The sequence below is a fragment of the Engystomops pustulosus genome, chromosome 10 (genome assembly GCF_040894005.1).
Source record: "Engystomops pustulosus chromosome 10, aEngPut4.maternal, whole genome shotgun sequence".
NCBI classification, from domain to species: domain Eukaryota; kingdom Metazoa; phylum Chordata; class Amphibia; order Anura; family Leptodactylidae; genus Engystomops; species Engystomops pustulosus.
The window spans coordinates 41586613-41609798 of NC_092420.1; the positions used below are offsets into that span (position 1 = coordinate 41586613).

Genomic DNA, 23186 nt, shown 5'->3' on the forward strand with positions numbered 1-23186 from the left:
AAACCGCTACCCCCTGCGGTTGATTACAGAACTCTTTGATCGGTTGTTCGGTTGCAGAGTTTTCTCCAAGCTGGTCCTCCCTGGTGCTTAGACAGAGTTTAACACCCGTGATGGTCACTTTGAATATCTAGTGGTGCCATTTGGACTATGTAATGCTCCTGCTGTCTTCCAGGAGTTTGTGAATGACATTTTTAGGGATCTGCTGTACTCCTGTGTTGTGGTTTACTTCGATGACATCTCTCCAGACCTCAAGACCCATCAGTCACACGTACGGCATGTTCTTGCCCCCCCAACCGTCTCTATGCCAAGCTGGAGAAATGCCAGTTTCACCAACGTAGCCTCCAATTCCTCAGCTATATAATTTCCTACAGAGGCCTCCACATGGATTCTGAAAAGCTGTCTGCAGTTCTACAGTGGCCACACCCAGAAGGTCTACTAGCCATACAGAGGTTCCTTGGTTTCGCAAACTATTATTGGCAGTTTATTCTACATTTTTCCACTCTGGTGTCTCCCATCGTGGCATTTACCAAGAACGGTGCCATTCCCCGTGCCTGGCCCCCTGTGGCTGGAGAGGCGTTCTCCAGGTTGAAGTGCACTTTTGCCTCAGCTCCTATTCTCACAGGGCCTAACACAGAGAAACCCTTTCATCTTGAGGTGGATGCATCCTCCATAGGAGCTGGAGCTGTGCTCACCCAGAAAGGGCCTAAGGGCCGAACCCTCACACGCTGCTTCTTTTCTAGTACTTTTTCGTCCACGGAAAGGAATTATTCCATTGGTGACAGAGAACTTTTAGCGATCAAACTTGCTATGGAGGAATGGCGGTACCTACTGGAGGGAGCTCTCCATCCCGTGTGTGTGTACACAGACCACAAAAACCTCTTGTACCTCCATACAGCCCAGTGCCTGAATCCCAGGCAAGCCCATTGGTCCTTGGTTTTTCCCACGGCAACCAATCACAGCTCAGCTTTCATTTTACCAGGGCTCGTGAATATTTCAAAGGGGAGCTGTGATTGGTTGCCATGGGCAACTAGAAATATTCTGACTTTCAGACAGCTTGATAAATCCGCCCCAGTGTGTCTGACCGAGGGGTCCAGTTTGTGTCCACATTCTGGCATTGCTTGTGTAACCAGCTGCAAGCAAATCTGGACTTTTCTTCTGCCTACCACCCTCAGTTGAACGGTCAAGTAGAAAGGGTGCACCAGACTTTGGGCTGTTCCCTCCACCACTTTGTCTCATCTTGACGGGTCAAGATAACTGGACTGATCTGCTACCGTGGCTGAGTTTTCCTATAACTCTCTGGACTTTGGGTCTGCTCGGGCAGCTCCGTTCTTTGTTGTCCATGAACGAATTCCCTGCCCTCCTCGCCCACTGTCCACTCCCTCTGATGTCCTTGCTGCAGAGGACCTGGTGCAGGACCTCAAATCCATTTGGGAACAAACCTGCCAGTCTCTCCTCTGAGGCACTGACCGCACCAAGACTCAGGCTGATAAGAAAAGTAGGACTCCTCCTGTCTTCTCTCCAGGTGACAATGTGTGGTTATCTCCTGGCTGAAGATACCTTGGTCCCTTTGAAGTGATTCAGCGCATCAATCCAGTGGCTTAGAAACTCCACCTTCCTCCATCTATGTGCATCCTGAACTCCTTCCATGTCTCCCTCCTGAAGCCTGTCATCTTGAACTGCTTCTCTGAGCAATCTCCTCCTCCTGAGGCTGACTCTACTGATGTCTATGAAGTCAAGGAGGTGTTGGACATGAAGAACGTGAGGGGTAAGCAGTTCTTCCTTGTAGACTTTGTTACAAATTAGAAAAAATGGAGGGGGCCGGGATAGTGCGCTTGTAACCAAACAGAAAACTCCAAATATAGTGATAAACACAATTTTATTGGTAGCAGTGATATCCAGAGGCAACGCGTTTCGGGGAGACCCCTTCGTCAGGCCAAGACTAGCAAAATAGATAAATAAATAAATAGAATAGATGAAGTACAATAAAAACATATATATATAGAGAATGTAGGTACATAAAAATCTTACAAAACAGTTGATACTTAGTATAATACAATACATATACCGTAAAATTGTATAATTGTATACATGGCGTGAATAACTCGGTAATTGTAAGTAGCATGAAATATATGCGAAAGGAGTGATGACTTAATTGATGAAGGGTAAGAGATGGAGTGGACTCTAATTACATAATAAATGAATTCATCGATGCATAAGAAAGCGGATTGATTAGATTGAATTAAGTTGAATAGTATAGTCAGAGGAAAGGAAGAATGGCTGGAACCCATCAGAGGTACAGTGTTGCAACAGTAATTGTAACAAAATGGTTGAAAAAAAAAAAAAAAAAAAAAATTGCGGACTTACATGGAGATGTTGGGAGGATGCTTAAACTGAAAGGGGAAACAGAGGGCAAGAGATAAATAAATAAATGAAGGTAAGATCATTAGCCATAGATAGTAGTGAGGAGAGGAATAGAGCCAATGATACTTACATGATAGCGCTGAGAGAGAGCTCAGGCGGTCAGCTGCTTAGAGCTGGCGCGCGGGGAGTGAGCCTGATATAAGGCTGAGAACGCCTTGAATGGTGTTTGAAATCAAAAGTTTCCTTAACTGTAGCTCTAACTTCGTTATCTACTTGATTGAATGCACTTGTAAATTACAGTACATTGGCCGCACCATTCAACCACTAAGAGAACGTTTGAATAAACATCGGAGTAACATCACTAACGGCTTTCTCCTTCATAGTATATCGAGACATGCGGCCTTATACCATAAACAGAACTATAGGGAGTTCAGCATAACACCAATTGAACATGTGAGTCCCTCCACCCCCCAGCGTTTTGAACATTTAAAGAAACGCGAAATGTACTGGATCTATAAACTTCAGTGTCTCATGCCGGCCGGCCTTAACGAGTCTTTAGAAAATATCTTTTAAATAATAAACACATTTTCACTATACCCCCAGCCTTCCCACTTTTATTCTCTCAGTTATATCTCTCTCGCATCACAATTTATGGCCTCAGTTTACAATATCACACAACATTTCATATTTTGTGTGATATTTTGGGTGTTACTTTGTGTGCTATTTGCTTATATATTATTCAATTGTTTTTATTGTTGTGTGTAATTGTCACTGGTTGATTATTACTGCCCCTAAATTTTTTTATTATTACTTTTAATTTTATTCAATTTTTATCTATTTGTATCTCATGTTAGTAAATTATCCAAAAGACAATGTTTAAATCATCATATAGTGCAACCGTGCTTTCCTCTCATGTATTCTTCTCAATGGTATTACTGATGTTCCTTTATTTATTTATTAATTATTTATTAATAATTCTCTTCACTTATGTACCCCTTTATGTATCCCCAGTGTCTTTTACCTCCCGGCCTGCCATTCACTTATATGCGCATTGCCGATGCTCCCACTACTTCTTATTGATGCGCCGCAGTTTCGATCCTAGTGCGCGTGCGCCACAATCTACTGCCACCGCTCCACACACAGGCGCAGTTGCGCATGCGCCAGTTCCCTCTGCCCGCCGCTCTACACGCAGGCGTTCTCAGCCTTATATCAGGCTCACTCCCCGCGCGCCAGCTCTAAGCAGCTGACCGCCTGAGCTCTCTCTCAGCGCTATTATGTAAGTATTAGAGATGAGCGAGCACTAAAATGCTCGGGTACTCGTTATTCGAGACGAACTTTTCCCGATGCTCGAGTGCTCGTTTCGAGTAACGAGCCCCATTGAAGTCAATGGGAGACTCGAGCATTTTTCAAGGGGACCAAGGCTCTGCACAGGGAAGCTTGGCCAAACACCTGGGAACCTCAGAAAAGGATGGAAACACCACGGAAATGGACAGGAAACAGCAGGGGCAGCATGCATGGATGCCTCTGAGGCTGCTTAAATGCACCATTATGCCAAAATTATGGGCAACAGCATGGCCATGACAGAGTGACAGAATGAAGCTAGATAGCATCTAAAACATCCAATAATTGACCCTGACACTATAGGGGACGGCATGCAGAGGCAGCGGCAGCAGCGGAAGGCTAGAGAGTGGCATGGCGACATACCCTAAATGGACTCAGGCTTCAAACCAATGGGTAGCAGAGAGGAACCAAAGGAGGTGAGCAAGAAGCGCTCAAATAATATCGGTACATGATAAAAGTTTGCCAGTATATTTTGTGGATTACACAGCAGGGTGGCGACAAAGTTAACATGGAAGCCATGAAAACAATCCAAAATTCTGCCTGACACAGCTCGTTTGATAAGGGGACGATGTATGGAAACAGTGAACTAGTAGTAGATTAAAGGTGCTGCAGTTAAAACTATGTTAGTTGTTTCTTGGCATGGAGCTGGCGCTCCGCTGCCAGGCGAGCTTTCGCCAATCCAAGCCCCTGTCTCTAGGCTACTCCCCAAACAGCACTTCTAAGAACCTTTCGGATAAGATCAAGTGTAGTAGCGTTCTTATAAGTTTGGGATATGGCGGGTGAGGGGAATGTAAACATCTGCGCAAGAAGCGCTGAAATAATATCCGTAAATGAAAAAAGTTTTCCAGTATATTTTGTGGCTTACACAGCAGGGTGGCGACAAAGTTAACAAGTTTGATGTGGAATGCCCTGCAATAGCTCTTGGGCGGTGTGCCTTTTATCACCTAGGCTCAGCAGTTTGAGCACCGCCTGCTGTCGCTTAGCGACGGCACTGCTGCTGTGCCTAGAGCTACCGACTGATGGCGCCATGCCCACGGATGGTAATTCGGAGGAGGAGGAGGTGGAGGAGGGATGGGAGGATTTGGAGGTATAGTAGGCCTTTGAGACCTGGACCGAGGTAGGCCCCGCAATCCTCTGCGTCGGCAGTATATGACCAGCCCCAGGGTCAGACTCGGTCCCAGCCTGCACCAAGTTAAGTGTAGTAGCGTTCTTATAAGTTTGGGATATGGCGGGTGAGGGGGATGTAAACAGATGCGCAAGAAGCGCTGAAATAATATCCGTAAATGGTAAAAGTTTGCCAGTATATTTTGTGGATTACACAGCAGGGTGGCGACAAAGTTAACAAGTTTGTTGTGGAAGCCATGAAAACAACCCAAAATTCTGCCTGACACAGCACGTTTGATAAGGCGGGCATGTATGGAGGCAGTGAACTAGTAGTAGATTAAAGGTGCTGCAGTTAAAACTATGTTAGTTGGTTCTTGGCATGGAGCTGCCGCTCCGCTGCCAGGCGAGCTTTCGCCAATCCAAGCCCCTGTCTCTAGGCTACTCCCCAAACAGCACTTCTAAGAACCTTTTGTATAAGATCAAGTGTAGTAGCGTTCTTATAAGTTTAGGATATGGCGGGTGAGGGGAATGTAAACAGATGCGCAAGAAGCGCTGAAATAATATCCGTAAATGGTAAAAGTTTGCCAGTATATTTTGTGGATTACACAGCAGGGTGGCGACAAAGTTAACAAGTTTGTTGTGGAAGCCATGAAAACAACCCAAAATTCTGCCTGACACAGCACGTTTGATAAGGCGGGCATGTATGGAGGCAGTGAACTAGTAGTAGATTAAAGGTGCTGCAGTTAAAACTATGTTAGTTGGTTCTTGGCATGGAGCTGCCGCTCCGCTGCCAGGCGAGCTTTCGCCAATCCAAGCCCCTGTCTCTAGGCTACTCCCCAAACAGCACTTCTAAGAACCTTTTGTATAAGATCAAGTGTAGTAGCGTTTTTATAAGTTTGGGATATGGCGGGTGAGGGGAATGTAAACAGATGCGCAAGAAGCGCTGAAATAATATCCGTAAATGGTAAAAGTTTGCCAGTGTATTTTGTGGATAACACAGCAGGGTGGCGACAAAGTTAACAACTTTGATGTGGAATCCATGAAAACAACCCAAATTTCGGCCTGACAAACCTCGTTTGATAAAGGGACGATGTATGGAGGCAGCTATATGGACGACTTTTGGAGGTAGCAATGGAGACAACGTGTGGAGGCTGCTATGGAGACAATTCAATTTGGATAGTGCCTGTATGTGGCAGTCCAAAAAATTTTTCAAACCAGAGGAGCAGGTAGGTGGCCCTCCAGAAAAATGGAATAGATTGAGTGCCTGTATGTGGCAGTCCAAAAAAGTTTTTAAACCAGAGGAGCAGGTAGGTGGCCCTCCAGAAAAATTGAATAGATTGAGTGCCTGTATGTGGCAGTCCAAAAAAGTTTTTAAACCAGAGGAGCAGGTAGGTGGCCCTCCAGAAAAATGGAATAGATTGAGTGCCTGTATGTGGCAGTCCAAAAAAGTTTTTAAACCAGAGGAGCAGGTAGGTGGCCCTCCAGAAAAATGGAATAGATTGAGTGCCTGTATGTGGCAGTCCAAAAAAGTTTTTAAACCAGAGGAGCAGGTAGGTGGCCCTCCAGAAAAATTGAATAGATTGAGTGCCTGTATGTGGCAGTCCAAAAAAGTTTTCAAACCAGAGGAGCAGGTAGGTGGAGCTCCAGAAAAATTGAATAGATTGAGTGCCTGTATGTGGCACTCCCAAAAATTGTTTAAAACAGAGGACCGGGTCGGTGGCCCTCCAGAAAAATTAAATGCATAAAGTACTATAGGTAGAGCCAGTGGGCCCTGTCAAAAAATAGCCAGTTTCCTCTGCTTTACTGTACAAAGAGCAGGAGAAGGAGGAAAATGAGGAGGAGGAGGAGTGGATAAATTATTCAGGTTGAGCTTCCTTCACCTGCTGGAGATTGGAAATTAGGAGAAATCCATGCTTTATTCATCTTGATAAGCGTCAGCCTGTCAGCGCTGTCAGTCGACAGGCGTGTACGCTTATCGGTGATGATGCCACCAGCTGCACTGAAAACCCGCTCGGACAAGACGCTAGCGGCAGGGCAGGCAAGAACCTCCAAGGCGTACAGCGCCAGTTCGTGCCACATGTCCAGCTTTGAAACCCAGTAGTTGTAGGGAGCTGTGTGATCATTTAGGACGATGGTATGGTCAGCTACGTACTCCCTCACCATCTTTCTGTAAAGATCAGCCCTACTCTGCCGAGACTGGGGACAGGTGACAGTGTCTTGCTGGGGTGACATAAAGCTGGCAAAAGCCTTGTAAAGCGTACCCTTGCCAGTGCTGGACAAGCTGCCTGCTCGCCTACTCTCCCTCGCTACTTGTCCCGCAGAACTACGCACTCTGCCGCTAGCGCTGTCAGAAGGGAAATACTGTTTCATCTTGTGCACCAGGGCCTGCTGGTATTCATGCATTCTCACACTCCTTTCCTCTCCAGGGATGAGAGTGGAAAGATTTTGCTTGTACCGTGGGTCCAGGAGAGTGAACACCCAGTAATCGGTGCTGGAATAAATTCTTTGAACGCGAGTGTCACGGGATAGGCAGCCTAGCATGAAATCTGCCATATGCGCCAGAGTACCAACGCGTAAGAATTCGCTCCCCTCATTGGCCTTACTGTCCATTTCCTCCTCCTCCAACTCCTCCAATTCCTCTTCTTCTGCCCATACACGCTCAACAGTGAAGGACTCAACAATGGTCCCCTCTTGTGTCTCGCCAACATTCTCCTCCTCTTCCTCCTCATCCTCCTCCACCTCCACCTCCTCCGATATGCGCTGAGAAACAGACCTAAGGGTGCTTTGGCTATCAACAAGGGAATCTTCTTCCCCCGTCTCTTGTGAGGAGCGCAAAGCTTCCGACTTCATGCTGACCAGAGAGTTTTTCAACAGGCCAAGCAGCGGGATGGTGAGGCTGATGATGGCAGCATCGCCACTGACCATCTGTGTTGACTCCTCAAAGTTACTCAGCACCTGACAGATATCAGACATCCACGTCCACTCCTCATTGTAGACTTGAGGAAGCTGACTGACCTGACTACCAGTTCTGGTGGAAGTTGACATCTGGCAGTCTACAATCGCTCGGCGCTGCTGGTAAACTCTGGATAACATGGTCAGTGTTGAATTCCACCTCGTGGGCACGTCGCACAACAGTCGGTGAGCGGGCAGTTGGAGGCGGCGCTGCGCTGCCCTGAGAGTGGCAGCATCTGTGCTGGACTTCCTGAAATGCGCACAGATGCGGCGCACCTTCGTGAGCAAATCAGACAGATTGGGGTATGTCTTGAGGAAACGCTGAACTATCAGATTTAACACATGGGCCAGGCATGGCACATGTGTCAGTCTGCCGAGTTGCAGAGCCGCCACCAGGTTACGGCCGTTGTCACACACAACCATGCCTGGCTTCAGGTTCAGCGGTGCCAGCCACAGATCAGTCTGCGCCGTGATGCCCTGTAATAGTTCTTGGGCGGTGTGCCTTTTATCGCCTAGGCTCAGCAGTTTGAGCACCGCCTGCTGTCGCTTAGCGACGGCACTGCTGCTGTGCCTAGAGCTACCGACTGATGGCGCCATGCCCACGGATGGTCGTTCGGAGGAGGAGGTGGAGGAGGGGTGGGAGGAGGAGGAGGCATAGTAGGCCTCAAACACCTGGACCGAGGTAGGCCCCGCAATCCTCGGCGTCAGCAGTATATGACCAGCCGCAGGGTCACACTCGGTCCCAGCCTCCACCAAGTTAACCCAATGTGCCGTCAGAGATATATAGTGGCCCTGCCCGGCAGCACTCGTCCACGTGTCCATGGTCAGGTGGACCTTGTCAGAAACGGCGTTGGTCAGGGCACGGATTATGTTGTCTGACACGTGCTGGTGCAGGGCTGGGACGGCACATCGGGAAAATTAGTGGCGGCTGGGGACCGAATACCGAGGGGCGGCCGACGCCATGAGGCTGCGAAAGGCCTCGGTCTCTACTAGCCTATAGGGCAGCATCTCCAGGCTTAGCAATCTGGAGATGTGCACATTAAGGGCTTGGGCGTGCGGGTGGGTTGCACTATATTTGCGTTTCCGCTCCAGCGTCTGGGGTATGGAGAGCTGAACGCTGGTGGATGCTGTGGAGGATCGTGGAGGCGACCATGGGGTTTTTGTGGCAGGGTCCTGGGCAGGGGGCTGACTATCAGCTGACACAGGGGAAGGAGCAGTGGTGTGCACGGCCGGAGGTGAACGCGCTTGTTGCCACTGAGTGGGGTGTTTAGCATTCATATGCCTGCGCATACTGGTGGTAGTTAAGCTAGTAGTGGTGGAACCCCTGCTGATCCTGGTTTGGCAAATGTGGCACACCACAGTCCGTCGGTCATCCGGTGTTTCCTTAAAGAACCTCCAGACTTCTGAAAATCTAGCCCTCGCCGCAGGAGCCCTTGCCACGGGAGCTTCACTAGTTGACACATTTGGCGCTGATGCACCAGCTCTGGCCCTGCCTCTCCGTCTGGCCCCACCACTGCCTCTTCCAACCTGTTCTGGTCGAGGACTCTCCTCCGTCTCAGAAGCACTGTGTTCACCCGGCCTCTCAACCCAGCTTGGGTCTGTCACCTCATCATCCTCCGATCCCTCAGTCTGCTCCCCCCTCGGACTTCCTGCCCTGACAACAACTTCCCCACTGTCTGACAACCGTGTCTCCTCATCGTCGGACACCTCTTTACACACTTCTTCCAGTACGTCAACAAGGTCATCATCACCCACAGACTGCGACTGGTGGAAAACCTGGGCATCGGAAAATTGCTCATCAGCAACCGGACAAGTGGTTTGTGACTGTGGGAATGGTCCAGAAAACAGTTCCTCAGAGTATGCCGGTTCAAATGGCAAATTTTGCCTGGAGGGGGCAGACTGGGGGGGAGGAGGCTGAGGTGCAGGAGCTGGAGGAGTGTCGATTTCGGTGACATGGGTGGACTGCGTGGAAGACTGACTGGTGGACAAATTGCTCGAAGCATTGTTGGCAATCCACGACATCACCTGTTCGCACTGTTCTGGCCTCAACAGTGCTCTACCACGATTCCCAGTAACTTCAGACATGAACCTAGGGAGTGTAGCTCTGCGGCGTTCCCCTGCTCCCTCATAAGCAGGTGGTGTCTCACCCCGCCCAGGACCACGGCCTCTGACCCCTGCAGTAGTTGGACGCCCACGTCCCCGCCCTCGTCCTCTACCCCTAGCCCTCGGGTTAAACATTTTGAAAATGAGAGTTATAACTTGAATTTTTTTTTAACTTTTTTTTTTTTTTTTTTGTGTTTTTTAGTTTTTAAAACCAAACGATGCTATCCTATTGCTATGGCTATTTTATAGCCAAGTATGAAAGCACACTGCTATGCCAGATGAGATGACGCTGAGTTATGAAAAAAATAAACGTAAAATAAAAAAGGAAATGGCAGACTGTGCCTAATTGAAATACAACCCCGGCCCCTAATAAATTTTCCCACTTCGGTCTTTGCGATGGATATGTGCGTCACTAAGCGCAAAACACAGTGGTCGCAAGTCTGACTCCAAATTGCTCACAATTTGCTAGTAGATGCACTGCAACAACTACAGCCACCAGCAGATCAACCAGAAATCAAATATATATAACGCTACTGTAGGCGTAATTAAGCCGTTTGTATTCTCCTATGGCTATTTTCTAGCCAAGTATTACAGCACACTACTATGCCAGATGAGATGACGCTGAGTTATGAAAAAAATAAACGTAAAATAAAAAAGGAAATGGCAGACTGTGCCTAATTGAAATACAACCCCGGGCCCTAATAAATTTTCCCACTTCGGTCTTTGCGATGGATATGTGCGTCACTAAAACACAGTGGTCGCAAGTCTGACTCCAAATTGCTCACAATTTACTAGTAGATGCACTGCAACAACTACAGCCACCAGCAGATCAACCAGAAATCAAATATATATAACGCTACTGTTGGCGTAATTAAGCCGTTTGTATTCTCCTATGGCTATTTTCTAGCCAAGTATTACAGCACACTACTATGCCAGATGAGATGACGCTGAGTTATGAAAAAAATAAACGTAAAATAAAAAAGGAAATGGCAGACTGTGCCTAATTGAAATACAACCCCGGGCCCTAATAAATTTTCCCACTTCGGTCTTTGCGATGGATATGTGCGTCACTAAAACACAGTGGTCGCAAGTCTGACTCCAAATTGCTCACAATTTACTAGTAGATGCACTGCAACAACTACAGCCACCAGCAGATCAACCAGAAATCAAATATATATAACGCTACTGTTGGCGTAATTAAGCCGTTTGTATTCTCCTATGGCTATTTTCTAGCCAAGTATTACAGCACACTACTATGCCAGATGAGATGACGCTGAGTTATGAAAAAAATAAACGTAAAATAAAAAAGGAAATGGCAGACTGTGCCTAATTGAAATACAACCCCGGGCCCTAATAAATTTTCCCACTTCGGTCTTTGCGATGGATATGTGCGTCACTAAAACACAGTGGTCGCAAGTCTGACTCCAAATTGCTCACAATTTACTAGTAGATGCACTGCAACAACTACAGCCACTAGCAGATCAACCAGAAAACAAATATATATAACGCTACTGTAGGCGTAATTAAGCCGTTTGTATTCTCCTATGGCTATTTTCTAGCCAAGTATTACAGCACACTACTATGCAAGATGAGATGACACTGAGTTATTAAAACAATAAACGTAAAATAAAAAGAAACTGGCAGACTGTGCCTAATTCTACTCAAACCCCTAATAAATTTTCCCACTTTGGTGTTTGAGGTGGATATGTGTGTCACTAAGAGCTAAACACAACGGTAGCAAGTCCCCCTGCTAATTCCTCACAATATGGTACTAGCTGCAAATAAAAAAATAAAAAAAATTATAACGTTATTGTAGCCCTAAGAAGGGCTGTTGGGTTCTTTTAGAATCACTCCTGCCTAACAGTAAGCTAATAGAACACCCTAACGCTTTCCCTGACCAGCAGCAGCTCTCTCCCTAGCGGCATCCAGACAGAGAATGATCCGAGCAGCGCGGGCAGCGGCTAGTCTATCCCAGGGTCACCTGATCTGGCCAGCCAACCACTGCTATCTACGTGTAAGGGTACCACGTCATGCTGGGTGGAGTGCAGAGTCTCCTGGCTTGTGATTGGCTCTGTTTCTGGCCGCCAAAAAGCAAAACGGCGGGAGCTGCCATTTTCTCGAGCGGGCGAAATACTCGTCCGAGCAACGAGCAGTTACGAGTACACTAATGCTCGATCGAGCATCAAGCTCGGACGAGCATGTTCGCTCATCTCTAGTAAGTATCATTGGCTCTATTCCTCTCCTCACTACTATCTATGGCTAATGATCTTACCTTCATTTATTTATTTATCTCTTGCCCTCTGTTTCCCCTTTCAGTTTAAGCATCCTCCCAACATCTCCATGTAAGTCCGCAATTTTCTTTCTTTTTTTTTTTTCAACCATTTTGTTACAATTACTGTTGCAACACTGTACCTCTGATGGGTTCCAGCCATTCTTCCTTTCCTCTGACTATACTATTCAACTTAATTCAATCTAATCAATCCGCTTTCTTATGCATCGATGAATTAATTTATTATGTAATTAGAGTCCACTCCATCTCTTACCCTTCATCAATTAAGTCATCACTCCTTTCGCATATGTTTCATGCTACTTACAATTACCGAGTTATTCACGCCATGTATACAATTATACAATTTTACGGTATATGTATTGTATTATACTAAGTATCAACTGTTTTGTAAGATTTTTATGTACCTACATTCTCTCTATATATATATATGTTTTTATTGTACTTCATCTATTCTATTTATTTATTTATCTATTTTGCTAGTCTTGGCCTGACGAAGGGGTCTCCCCGAAACGCGTTGCCTCTGGATATCACTGCTACCAATAAAATTGTGTTTATCACTATATTTGGAGTTTTCTGTTTGGTTACAAGCGCACTATCCCGGCCCCCTCCATTTTTTCTAATTTGTAACATTTACTTCACGGTACCTCCGGCTACCGGTTTTCGGAGCGCCCAAAAGTCGCTGCAGTAACCTAAGATTTAAATCTCCACACCATCAAGGATCCCTCCCACATATTGATTATTACCGCTTGTACCCAAGTGGTTACCAGGTGAGCAACCAATTTTTCTCACCTCTATCGGTACACTTGTCTCTACGTTATTACGCGAGGCGCCGTCCTCCTCCGCTGTTGTTTTTGTCTCTCTTTCCTTGTAGACTGGAAGGGGTTTGTTCCTGAGGAGAGATCCTGGGAGCTTGAGGAGAATATCCTGGCCAGAAGTCTCATCCAAAGATTTCTTCAGGCAAAGAAGAGGGGGGAGGCCAAAGAAGGGGGGTGTACTGTCTCGGGTGTCCCTGCAATCCATGCCGCGGATCACAGGCACACCCGTGCCCCTCTGTGGCGGTGCACTCTAGGGAGCTGGGGCGCTAGTGCGCCCTGGCCCGCACTCACCTCTCCACGCTTCTGCCCCTGTCCAGGCTAGGGCCAACACTGAAGTTTTACAGGGCCAGCGCACCGCTGATTGGCTCTGGCACTTCTGGTTTTCCCATAAAAAGTGGCTGCTCCGGATCTTTGAGCTTTATGCCATTGAAAAAGCTTCTGGAGAGTATTCATTGCGTTCCAGTTCTGACCTCGGCTGCCACCGCTGGCTAGTCGCAACTGTGGAATGACCTGGTGGTACTCTCCCGCAGCAAGTCCATCCCGCTTTGCGGCAGCCTCTGATGAAGACCAGGTGCCACTCAGATTCTGGTCCCAGGTGTCGGCTAGTACCATCTTCCGCGGTGGTCCAGAGGGTCCACTAACCCTAAACCCTGACAATTTCCTTTTCTAAGGAAATAGTTAGGAAAACAATGTTTAAATCTGTGGGGGTTTTACAACTGTTTCTGTTGAGTTTGGATACCAAAAATCTATTCCATTGGGCACCTCTGCAGTACTGAAAACCATTTCTATATCTTTGTGTGACCTGCCTCTTTGCTGTGGCTTCACATTGCTTCTACTTTTAATTCACTTAATCACTTTCAATTCTCAATTTAGTGAGCTCTTGTTAGATTTTACATATGTGGTTGCGTTTACATAGTCTGGGTGCGATTGCAGACGTGCATTTGTCTTAAGCGTGTACAGTGTCCTAAGTGTCCACCGGGCATCTGCTGCCTGCCTATTTCCCACCCCAAGACACCCAAGGTAGCGTGCGTGCCGGGAAAACGGAAAACTGGATTTGAAGGCAATATTCAGGTGCCTTTTCTGCCACAAAACTTGCAGAGAAGACATGACGATCCCCCCCCCTGTGTTTTTTTACCTACTGTATATACCAGCCCCCATGTAGTATACAGCCAGCCCCCATGTAGTATATAGCCAGCCCCCATGTAGTATACAGCCAGCCCCCATGTTGTATACAGCTAGCCCCCATGTAGTATACAGCTAGCCCCCATGTAGTATACAGCCAGCCCCCTGCCAAGCGCATAAAAAAAATGTGATATTCATCCTCCGGTGTCTGGATAGTTGGCGCGGGTCCCAATCTTCGGCGCGCAGCTCCCGATCTTCGGCGCGGGTCCCGGCGGCTCTTCTTCTTTCTTCTGTAGCCGGCAGAAAGATGAGAGAAGAGGAGCAGCCGGGACCCGCGCAGAACATCGGGAGCCTCGCGCTGAAGATTGGGACCCGCGCCAACGAGTATTAAGTCTTTTATTTTTTACTTGACTATTGTATAAGCCAAGGTGCGTTTTTTCAGCGCATATTTTGTGCTGAAAAACTCGGCTTATACACGAATATATACGGTATATGTACAATATTAATGTACTTTGCAATATATTTTGTTAGGGAAATAATAGGAAATCCCTATTGTCCATGTATCAGCTGTCAAACTTTACAAATTTTTTTTCATTTTATATTTCAGATGCCTTTCAAAAGATACTGCAACATGAAGGAATACTGGCTCTCTGGAATGGTACATTGCCTTCTCTTCTTCTGGTTTTCAACCCAGCCATCCAATTCATGTTCTATGAAGCATTAAAGCGGCAGGTTCTGAAACAGCAGACTGAAGTAAATTTATAATTTAATAATATTGTGCTTTGTCATAATTGTAGATTACAGTGAAAGAAGCAACTTATTTGGCATCTAAACTTTTTAAAAGCAAACAACAAAGAGAGTGTGGGTGCATGTGCAAACATGCATTTGTCCTACGGTGTGCAGTGTCCTAAATGTGATTTCCACAAGAGATTTAAGAGGGACCTTAGGAGGTAACTGCAGTATTTTTGGTGACATACTGTTTCTGTGAAGTTGCACTTACATAGTTAATATGGTTGAAAAAAGGCATATGTCCATCAAGTTAAGCCAAGGATGAGAAAGGTATTGATGAAGAAGTGTTGTGAGGGAAACATCTCTGTATTATATACAAAAAAGGCAAAGTTTAAATATGATGACCAGTGTGTGACTGGGTATGGGGGATACACAATCGTTTACAAAAGAAAAAGGAATTGTCCATTAAGGACAGCTATACCTATTGGTCACTAAAATTTAGCTTTTATTAGTATGTATTAAAATAGGGAAATTGATATTCCCCATCCAAAAAAAGTGATTTTAAAGTTAACAGCAGTTATAAATTGCAGCTATTTCATGTAGATAGTCCGAAACGCTAGAATAAGTCAGTCTTTATTTGCACCGTGATCGTTTTAGATACTGTAACAGTATCTCTGTATTATTATTATTATTATTATTATTATTTTGATGTAAAAAGGCTTTTAACCCTTTCAGGACCTGGCCCTTTTTTGTTTTTTCATTTTCATTTTTTACTCCCCATGATCAAAAATCCATAACTTTTTTATTTTTCCATGTACAGAGCTGTGTGACGGCTTATTTTCTGCGTAACGAATTGCACTTCATAGTGATGGTATTGAATATTCCATGCCGTGTACTAGGAAGCGGGAAAAAAATTCCAAATGCAGTGAAATTGGTAAAAAAAACGCATTTGTGCCGTCTTCTTGTGGGCTTGGATCTTACGGATTTCACTGTGCACCCCAAATGACATGTCTACTTTATTCTTTGGGTCTGTGCGATTACGGGGATACCAAATTTATATAGGTTTTATAATGTTTTCATACATTTAAAAAAATTAAAACCTCCTGTGCAAAAATTTTTTTGGGGATTTTGCCATCTTCTGGCGCTAATAACTTTTTTATACTTTGGTGTACTGAGCTGTGGGTGGTGTCGTTTTTTGCGGATTTTGATGACGTTTACAATGTTATCAATTTTAGGTCTGTTCGACCTTGTGATCACTTTTTATAGAATTTTTTAAATGACAAAAAAAGTGCCATTTTCGACTTTGGGCGTGATTTTCCGTTACGGAATTAAACGCAGTGAAGAACCGTTATCATATTTTGATAGATCGGGCATTTTCGGACGCGGCGATACCTAATGTGTTTATGATTTTTACTGTTTATTTATATTTATATCAGTTCTAGGGAAAGGGGGGTGATTTGAGTTTTTAGGATTTTTTATTATAATTTTTTTTTTTTTAACTTTTTTTTATTTTTATTTTTAGTACTTTTCAGACTCCCTAGGGTACTTTAACCCTAGGGTGTCTGCACGATCCTATCACATACTGCCATACTACAGTATACAGTATGGCAGTATATGGGGATTTTACTACTCATACATTACAATGTGCTGATAGCACATTGTAATGCATGGGTTAACCCGAAGTAGCCTCGGGTCTTCGTGAGATGACGTCACGGGGAGCAGCGATCCTCGAAAAGATGGCGGCGCCCAAGCGCCGCCATCCTTTTGAAGCCGCCAGCAGCATTGCCGGCGGCGATCGAGGTGCAATATGCAGCAAAGACTTACCGGCTATGGAGAGGGCTCAGCGCGTGAGCCCTCTCCATGCACCCGCGGCCGACCCTAAACCCTTCTGTGAAGATTCATAATGTCACCTCTGGTGATGAAACTCGTTTTACTCCAGTCAGAGCCAGTGCCCCATTTTGATGTGATTTTCTTACTGGTGCTCAAAGCTGAACTGCATATTCCAGGATATGCCAAATCAATGCCTTGTACAGTAGTTATAGTAGATACCGGCAGTTATCTATGCCTTGTACAGTAGTTATAGTAGATACCGGCAGTTTATTGACTAGCATTCTGTTATTTAATCAATGATCTACTAGTACACCCAGGTCCATCTCAACAAGGAACTTTCCAAGATTTATTCCACCAAGGACATGTGTTGCATGTGGATTATTTATGCATAAATTACATTTATCAAAAACAAATATGAACCCTGCACAACCAAAAATAAAGAGTATATTGACACATAGAATACAATCTATAAATTTCAAAGGAATAGACAATGTGCCATGATACAAAAAAACAATAATCCTTTATTTAAACCAAAAACACATTTCATCCAACATGGAATGATGATACACAATCTAAAACCAATTTAAAAAATGTACAAGGTACATATAATACTTTACTGGTTGGTACAACCATGTAAGGTGACCAACAAACACACCACCTTCACTAGCATATAAGGTATAAGCATCACCGAAAATAGAAAAAGCCAAAATGGATATTCAATATATAGCAGATTACTGCACACAACCTATGATAAGTTTACATGCATGTGTAAGCAACAAAATCGACAATCAATGGTAGAGATAGTAATAACAAAAATAAATAACAGGTCAGTGCAAAGTAAGCCCCCCAGCTATGCGAATTTATACCTCGGCTGGTGGGAGGACCGAATAGTATTCTCGGAGGAATATGCCAGATGGACTTGTCATCTTTCCATCTGGCTTCGCTATATATAGATGACATTTTGATCCTTTGGTCATCTACTCCTTCTGAGTTTTCTGATTTTGTCCAGGCTCTGAATGTAAACAACCTGGGTTTGAGGTTTACCAGCGAGATCCATGAAAGCTCTATCGCGTTTCTGGATCTGCGTATCTCCAAAACTTCGGATGGGCAACTTCAAACTAGAGTCCATAGAAAAGAAACGGCCACAAATAGCCTCCTGTCTTGGGATAGCTGTCATCCTATCCCTCTTAAAAGAGGGATACCGAAAGGACAGTTTCTCAGGATCCGCCGCAATTGTAGTCACACGGAGGATTTCATGTTACAAGCAAAAGATCTGAGTGACAGGTTTGCACAGCGAGGTTTTCCAAAAAAGACAGTCAAGAGGGCCTTTCAATACGCCTCTTCCTCAAGAAGAGAAGATCTTTTGAACCCTAAAACGAGGGAGACCGAAAATACCATACGACTGATTGGAACCTTTGATGCGAACGCTGATGCTATTAAACAGATCCTTCACAAGTACTGGCGGATCCTAAGACAAGACCAGGACCTGACTGAATTTCTATCACCCTACCCCTCAGTCACCTACCGGAGGGGGAAAAATCTTAGAGACAGGCTCGTTCACAGCCATCTCAAACCTTCTCGGTCCCCCTCTACATGGCTCCCAACGGGTCCAGGGACCTTTAGGTGTGGGAATTGTAACGTCTGCTCACTGGTTCTACTGGGGAACAGTTTCCAGGGCGCTAGCACTGGTACTGTATACTCCATAAGGGAATATGCTAACTGTAGGACAGTTAGTGTATTTACTATCCTGCCCCTGCCCTATGAACTATGTGGGCAAAACGTACCGTCAGGTCAAGATAAGAATTCAGGAGCACGTGGGTGATATTAGGAACAGGAGGGACACCACAGTGGCAAGACATTTCGCCAGATTCCACAATGGCGATTCTAAACTTTTACGTTTTCAGGTGATAGAGAAAATCAGACCCCCCAAACGGGGAGGTAATTGGGATAGACTGATACAACAAAAAGAGACCAGATGGATCTACACATTGAATACGGTAGAACCCAATGGTCTCAATGAGAAGTTGTCGTTCACCAGTTTTCTGTAATCTCCACTGACAGATGGGTTTGCCACTGTATACACCCCAACATTCATGGGTAAGCACTTCTGGCGTTAGTACTCCCATGAACATGTTCCTATTCCTGTCCCACCACATGTGTCTCCTTTTCTTCTTATGGTGCCGTTTCTGTACGTGGCCCCCTTTTTCTTTTCCTTTTTACATTGGTTCTGCACTCGCAAGTACCTCTTTGTTTCTCTGCTTGTCCCACCGTCTCTGATGGGTCCAGGCTCTTTACAGACCCGACCGAGGATGCTAGGTGACGAGCATCCCTTTTTACCCTTCTTTTCATAATTTGTCGTTATGTCCCACTGATCCGTGTTTCATCATAGGGGGGAGTGGTCCTATATTTTTTGTATTGTTGTTACACCCCCGGCTTACCAATGACCACACACAGGGGCGCAGTCTGGGCGGTCCTCTGGTCCACTCGGCTCCTGCGATCATGTGATTCGGAGTTTGGGGGCGTGTCCCGCCCGCATACTCACGTGACCCGCGCTGTGATCACATGACTGTGGGCGGACCTCCGCCTCCGGCTCCGTCAGTGGCCGGAACATCTATTACACTGGGGGCGTCTCCTTTTGCGAGGGCTGGGCTCGTTCCGACCCTCGCGATTGGCCGTGAGCCACTCCTCTGTTCATGAAGGGGTGGGACTTAGGCTTTAAATACCTAGCGTCCCCTCGCGCGCGCTGCCGCTGTTATCAATGCGGGGACACGCTATGTGAATGTGTATCATCACACAATATGTGTATATTTCTCTATACTATATTGGGTCCTATTATCTTAGGAGTGCAAGCTCAGGATAGTGTGAATTTGACAGCTTTAGTGGCCGAACAGCTAGGAGTAATTATCTTAGACTCCAGTTAGGCTTATGAGCAGTTTTCTATCCATCAATAACACGAGCAGACAGCCTCCAATACATTTTAGGTTGACTCCAGGTCAGGCCAAATATACGGCTACAATACTGGGGTCGATCTTTAGTTCTCTGCATGTTATCAAACCATCTGTGAGAGGGGTGGCTTTGCTATATATGCCCGATATCTGCTATATGCAGGGCTTATGGTAATACTCAGTAGCCTATACCCCCGCTGTTTTTTGGTTCTGGTCCCAGTCTAGGTCAGCCTAGACATGTGCTTGAGCTGGGGTCAGACCTGTTGATACTTTTTAAATACCTATTTTTTGTGGTGGAGGTTTTTTACCTCAACACATTCGTGTATATCTTTTAGCACATATCTAATAAAAGTTAAATTTTATACCCTTTGATACTCTCTATCCCCCATTTTCAGTGAATTTTCTAAAAAGTAGAGAGGCCATCAACCGATATCCTGTTTCAGTGAATGTCAGTGCAAAGTAAGTCAGCATATGAGTCAATGCATCAAGCTACATGGTATTGGGGTAATTCATTGGTAGTAGAAGGGGTGGAGGGCTCCCCATGCGTTCCGTCTCCCGTCGAACTCCCATAAATACCCCCCATCCACTCACCACCAGGTGCGCATCTCATCCACTCAAACATCGTGCAGCGCTGCAATCAGTCCAATACCGAAAATGACGTAGAGCATACCGCCAATAATTATGTTGGCATTATTTTTACTTTCTACCATGTATTTTTTGCAAACCATGTATTTTTTGCTGAGCCCGCTCCATAGCCGGTAAGTCTTTGCTGCATATTGCAAAGACTTACTGCCCCCCCCCCCCCCGCACCGTTTTTTTGTGGGGGGGGGGGGCTGATCGTTGCTATGGCAGCCCTGCAAACGGAGGAACCTGAAATAGCTTCAGGTGTCTGCAGGGCCAGATTAAGGGTCGCAGCAGTATGAAGCACCTCATTTAGGACAGGGCCCCCCAGCTTGGCAGCCGATGTGGGGCCCCTCTCAAAACAATATTTGTAACGAGATACCACATACTTAGACTACATTCACATGAACGTATGCCCGCTGTCCAGTGCTAGTGAGGAGGAGGGATGTACGCTGCACAAACTGGGAAAGTAGGACATCTTTTCCTTGTGCACGGAGAGGTACGATGCCAAACATGTTGGGACATATATGGGGACATATATACGACCGCAAGCTTGCAGCCTCATATACACCCCATGGACGGTCATGTAATTGTGGCCTTATACTGTTTCAAATATCAGCCCAAGTTCTAGAGATTTTAGAAACATTGGTATCTTTAGTTTTAGATTGGTTTATAAATTCCTACCTATCGGTAAGTAAACCAATTCCAATTTTGGTCCATGACAAACCAAAAAATACTCCCGCTATACTATTACCAAATAATGATACCACGGCCGCATCGAGCACTATAGTATCGCGGGCAGGAGCTTCCTGTCCGGATTGACGGAGGCCCCTGCCTTACTAAAGGGTGTCGGCCGGGGCCCATGGTGGCGGCGAGTCATTGGTGCTATTGGAGTGCGAGGCTGGGGCCTCTGCAAAATAGTCCGGGTCACAGCGCTGGTGCTCCAATAGCGCCAATCCAGCTCTGGGTGTCTGGGACAGGGGCCCACCGGGGAATACCTCGGCCCCCCACCAGGCCAGTCAGAGCCTATATACACTCACCTGCCACTTTATTAGGTACACCATGCTAGTAACGGGTTGGACCCCCTTTTGCCTTCAGAACTGCCTCAATTCTTAATGGCATAGATTCAACAAGGTGCTGGAAGCATTCCTCAGAGATTTTGGTCCATATTGACATGATGGCATCACACAGTTGCCGCAGATTTGTCGGCTGCACATCCATGATGCGAATCTCCCGTTCCACCACATCCCAAAGATGCTCTATTGGATTGAGATCTGGTGACTGTGGAGGCCATTTGAGTACAGTGACCTCATTGTCATGTTCAAGAAACCAGTCTGAGATGAGTCCAGCTTTATGACATGGCGCATTATCCTGCTGAAAGTAGCCATTAGATGTTGGGTACATTGTGGTCATAAAGGGATGGACATGGTCAGCAACAATACTCAGGTAGGCTGTGGCGTTGCAACAATGCTCAATTGGTACCAAGGGGCCCAAAGAGTGCCAAGAAAATATTCCCCACACCATGAAACCACCACCACCAGCCTGAACCGTTGATACAAAGCAGGATGGATCCATACTTTCATGTTGTTGACGCCAAATTCTGACCCTACCATCCGAATGTCGCAGCAGAAATCGAGACTTATCAGACCAGGCAATGTTTTTCCAATCTTCTACTGTCCAATTTTGATGAGCGTGTGCAAATTGTAGCCTCAGTTTACTGTTCTTAGCTGAAAGGAGTGGCACCCGATGTGGTCTTCTGCTGCTGTAGCCCATCTGCCTCAAAGTTCGAAGTACTGTGCGTTTAGAGATGCTCTTCTGCCTACCTTGGTTGTAACGGGTGGCGATTTGAGTCACTGTTGCCTTTCTATCTGCTCGAACCAGTCTGCCCATTCTCCTCTGACCTCAACAAGGCATCAACAAGGCATTTCCGCCCACAGAACTGACGCTCACTGGATGTTTTTTCTTTTTCGGACTATTCTCTGTAAACCCTAGAGATGGTTGTGCATGAAAATCCCAGTAGATCAGCAGTTTCTGAAATACTCAGACCAGTCCTTCTGGCACCAACAACCATGCCACGTTCAAAGGCACTCAAATCACCTTTCTTCCCCATACTGATGCTCGGTTTGAACTGCAGGAGATTGTCTTGACCATGTCTACATGCCTAAATGCACTGAGTTGCCGCCATGTGATTGGCTGATTAGAAATTAAGTGTTAACGAGCAGTTGGACAGGTGTACCTAATAAAGTGGCCGGTGAGTGTACATATATTGTAGGGGTTTAGCTTACTGGTGAGAGCCAAGACGGTTAACAGAGAAGCTGAGTCAGACTTTTAGTTACAAACACTGGTTTGACTTCCTTCAAATTGATACAAAAGTGGGGGAAATCAGGATAATCACATTACTGCACTGTTGTAAAGATTCTTCCCCACGTAATCCAGAACGCCTTCCGCTTATTTAGTGTATCTATTGTGTTGCCATCTCTAATTGGTTTTGATATTTGTTCAATGATAAATGTTTTTAAACAATCAGTGTTGGCTCTGTGCTTTATCAGGAAGTGTTTCAATGCTGCTGAGAGATTGCGTCCCTCTGGATGGGAAATATCATAAAGATGTTCTAAAAATCGAATTTTAAATTTCCTTGTTGTCTGGCCTATATACATAAGATTGCATATTGTGCACATAATGACATAGACCTCATTATGGGAGTTACAATTAACAAAACCTCGTATTGGGTATTCTCTTGTACCCCTGCTATCAAAAAAGGATTTTTTTTGTTATTGACAGCGTATTTGCATGTTGTGCATTTGCTCACCCCACATTTAAAGAAACCTTATGTAGACAACCAAGATTTTTTTGAATCACAAATGATTCAATCGAAGATTTTACAAATAGGAGGATTTTGACATAGAGTCAACTGCTTTATCACCTTTGCTTTGTAGATCATGCTTTGTAGTCTATGCCATTTTTTGTCCGTGC

General features: G+C 45.6%; 1 protein-coding gene across 8 annotated transcripts in view; it reads left to right on the forward strand.

The window, feature by feature from the left end:
• The window catches only part of SLC25A17 (solute carrier family 25 member 17), a 556889-nt gene that overhangs the window by 315782 nt on the left and 217921 nt on the right, over positions 1-23186 (forward strand). For all 8 annotated transcript variants that reach the window (XM_072126804.1, XM_072126800.1, XM_072126803.1 and 5 more), the window contains one exon: positions 14696-14841. In XM_072126804.1, coding sequence (XP_071982905.1) covers positions 14696-14841 — 146 coding nt within the window. The remainder of the gene's footprint in view (positions 1-14695; positions 14842-23186) is intronic.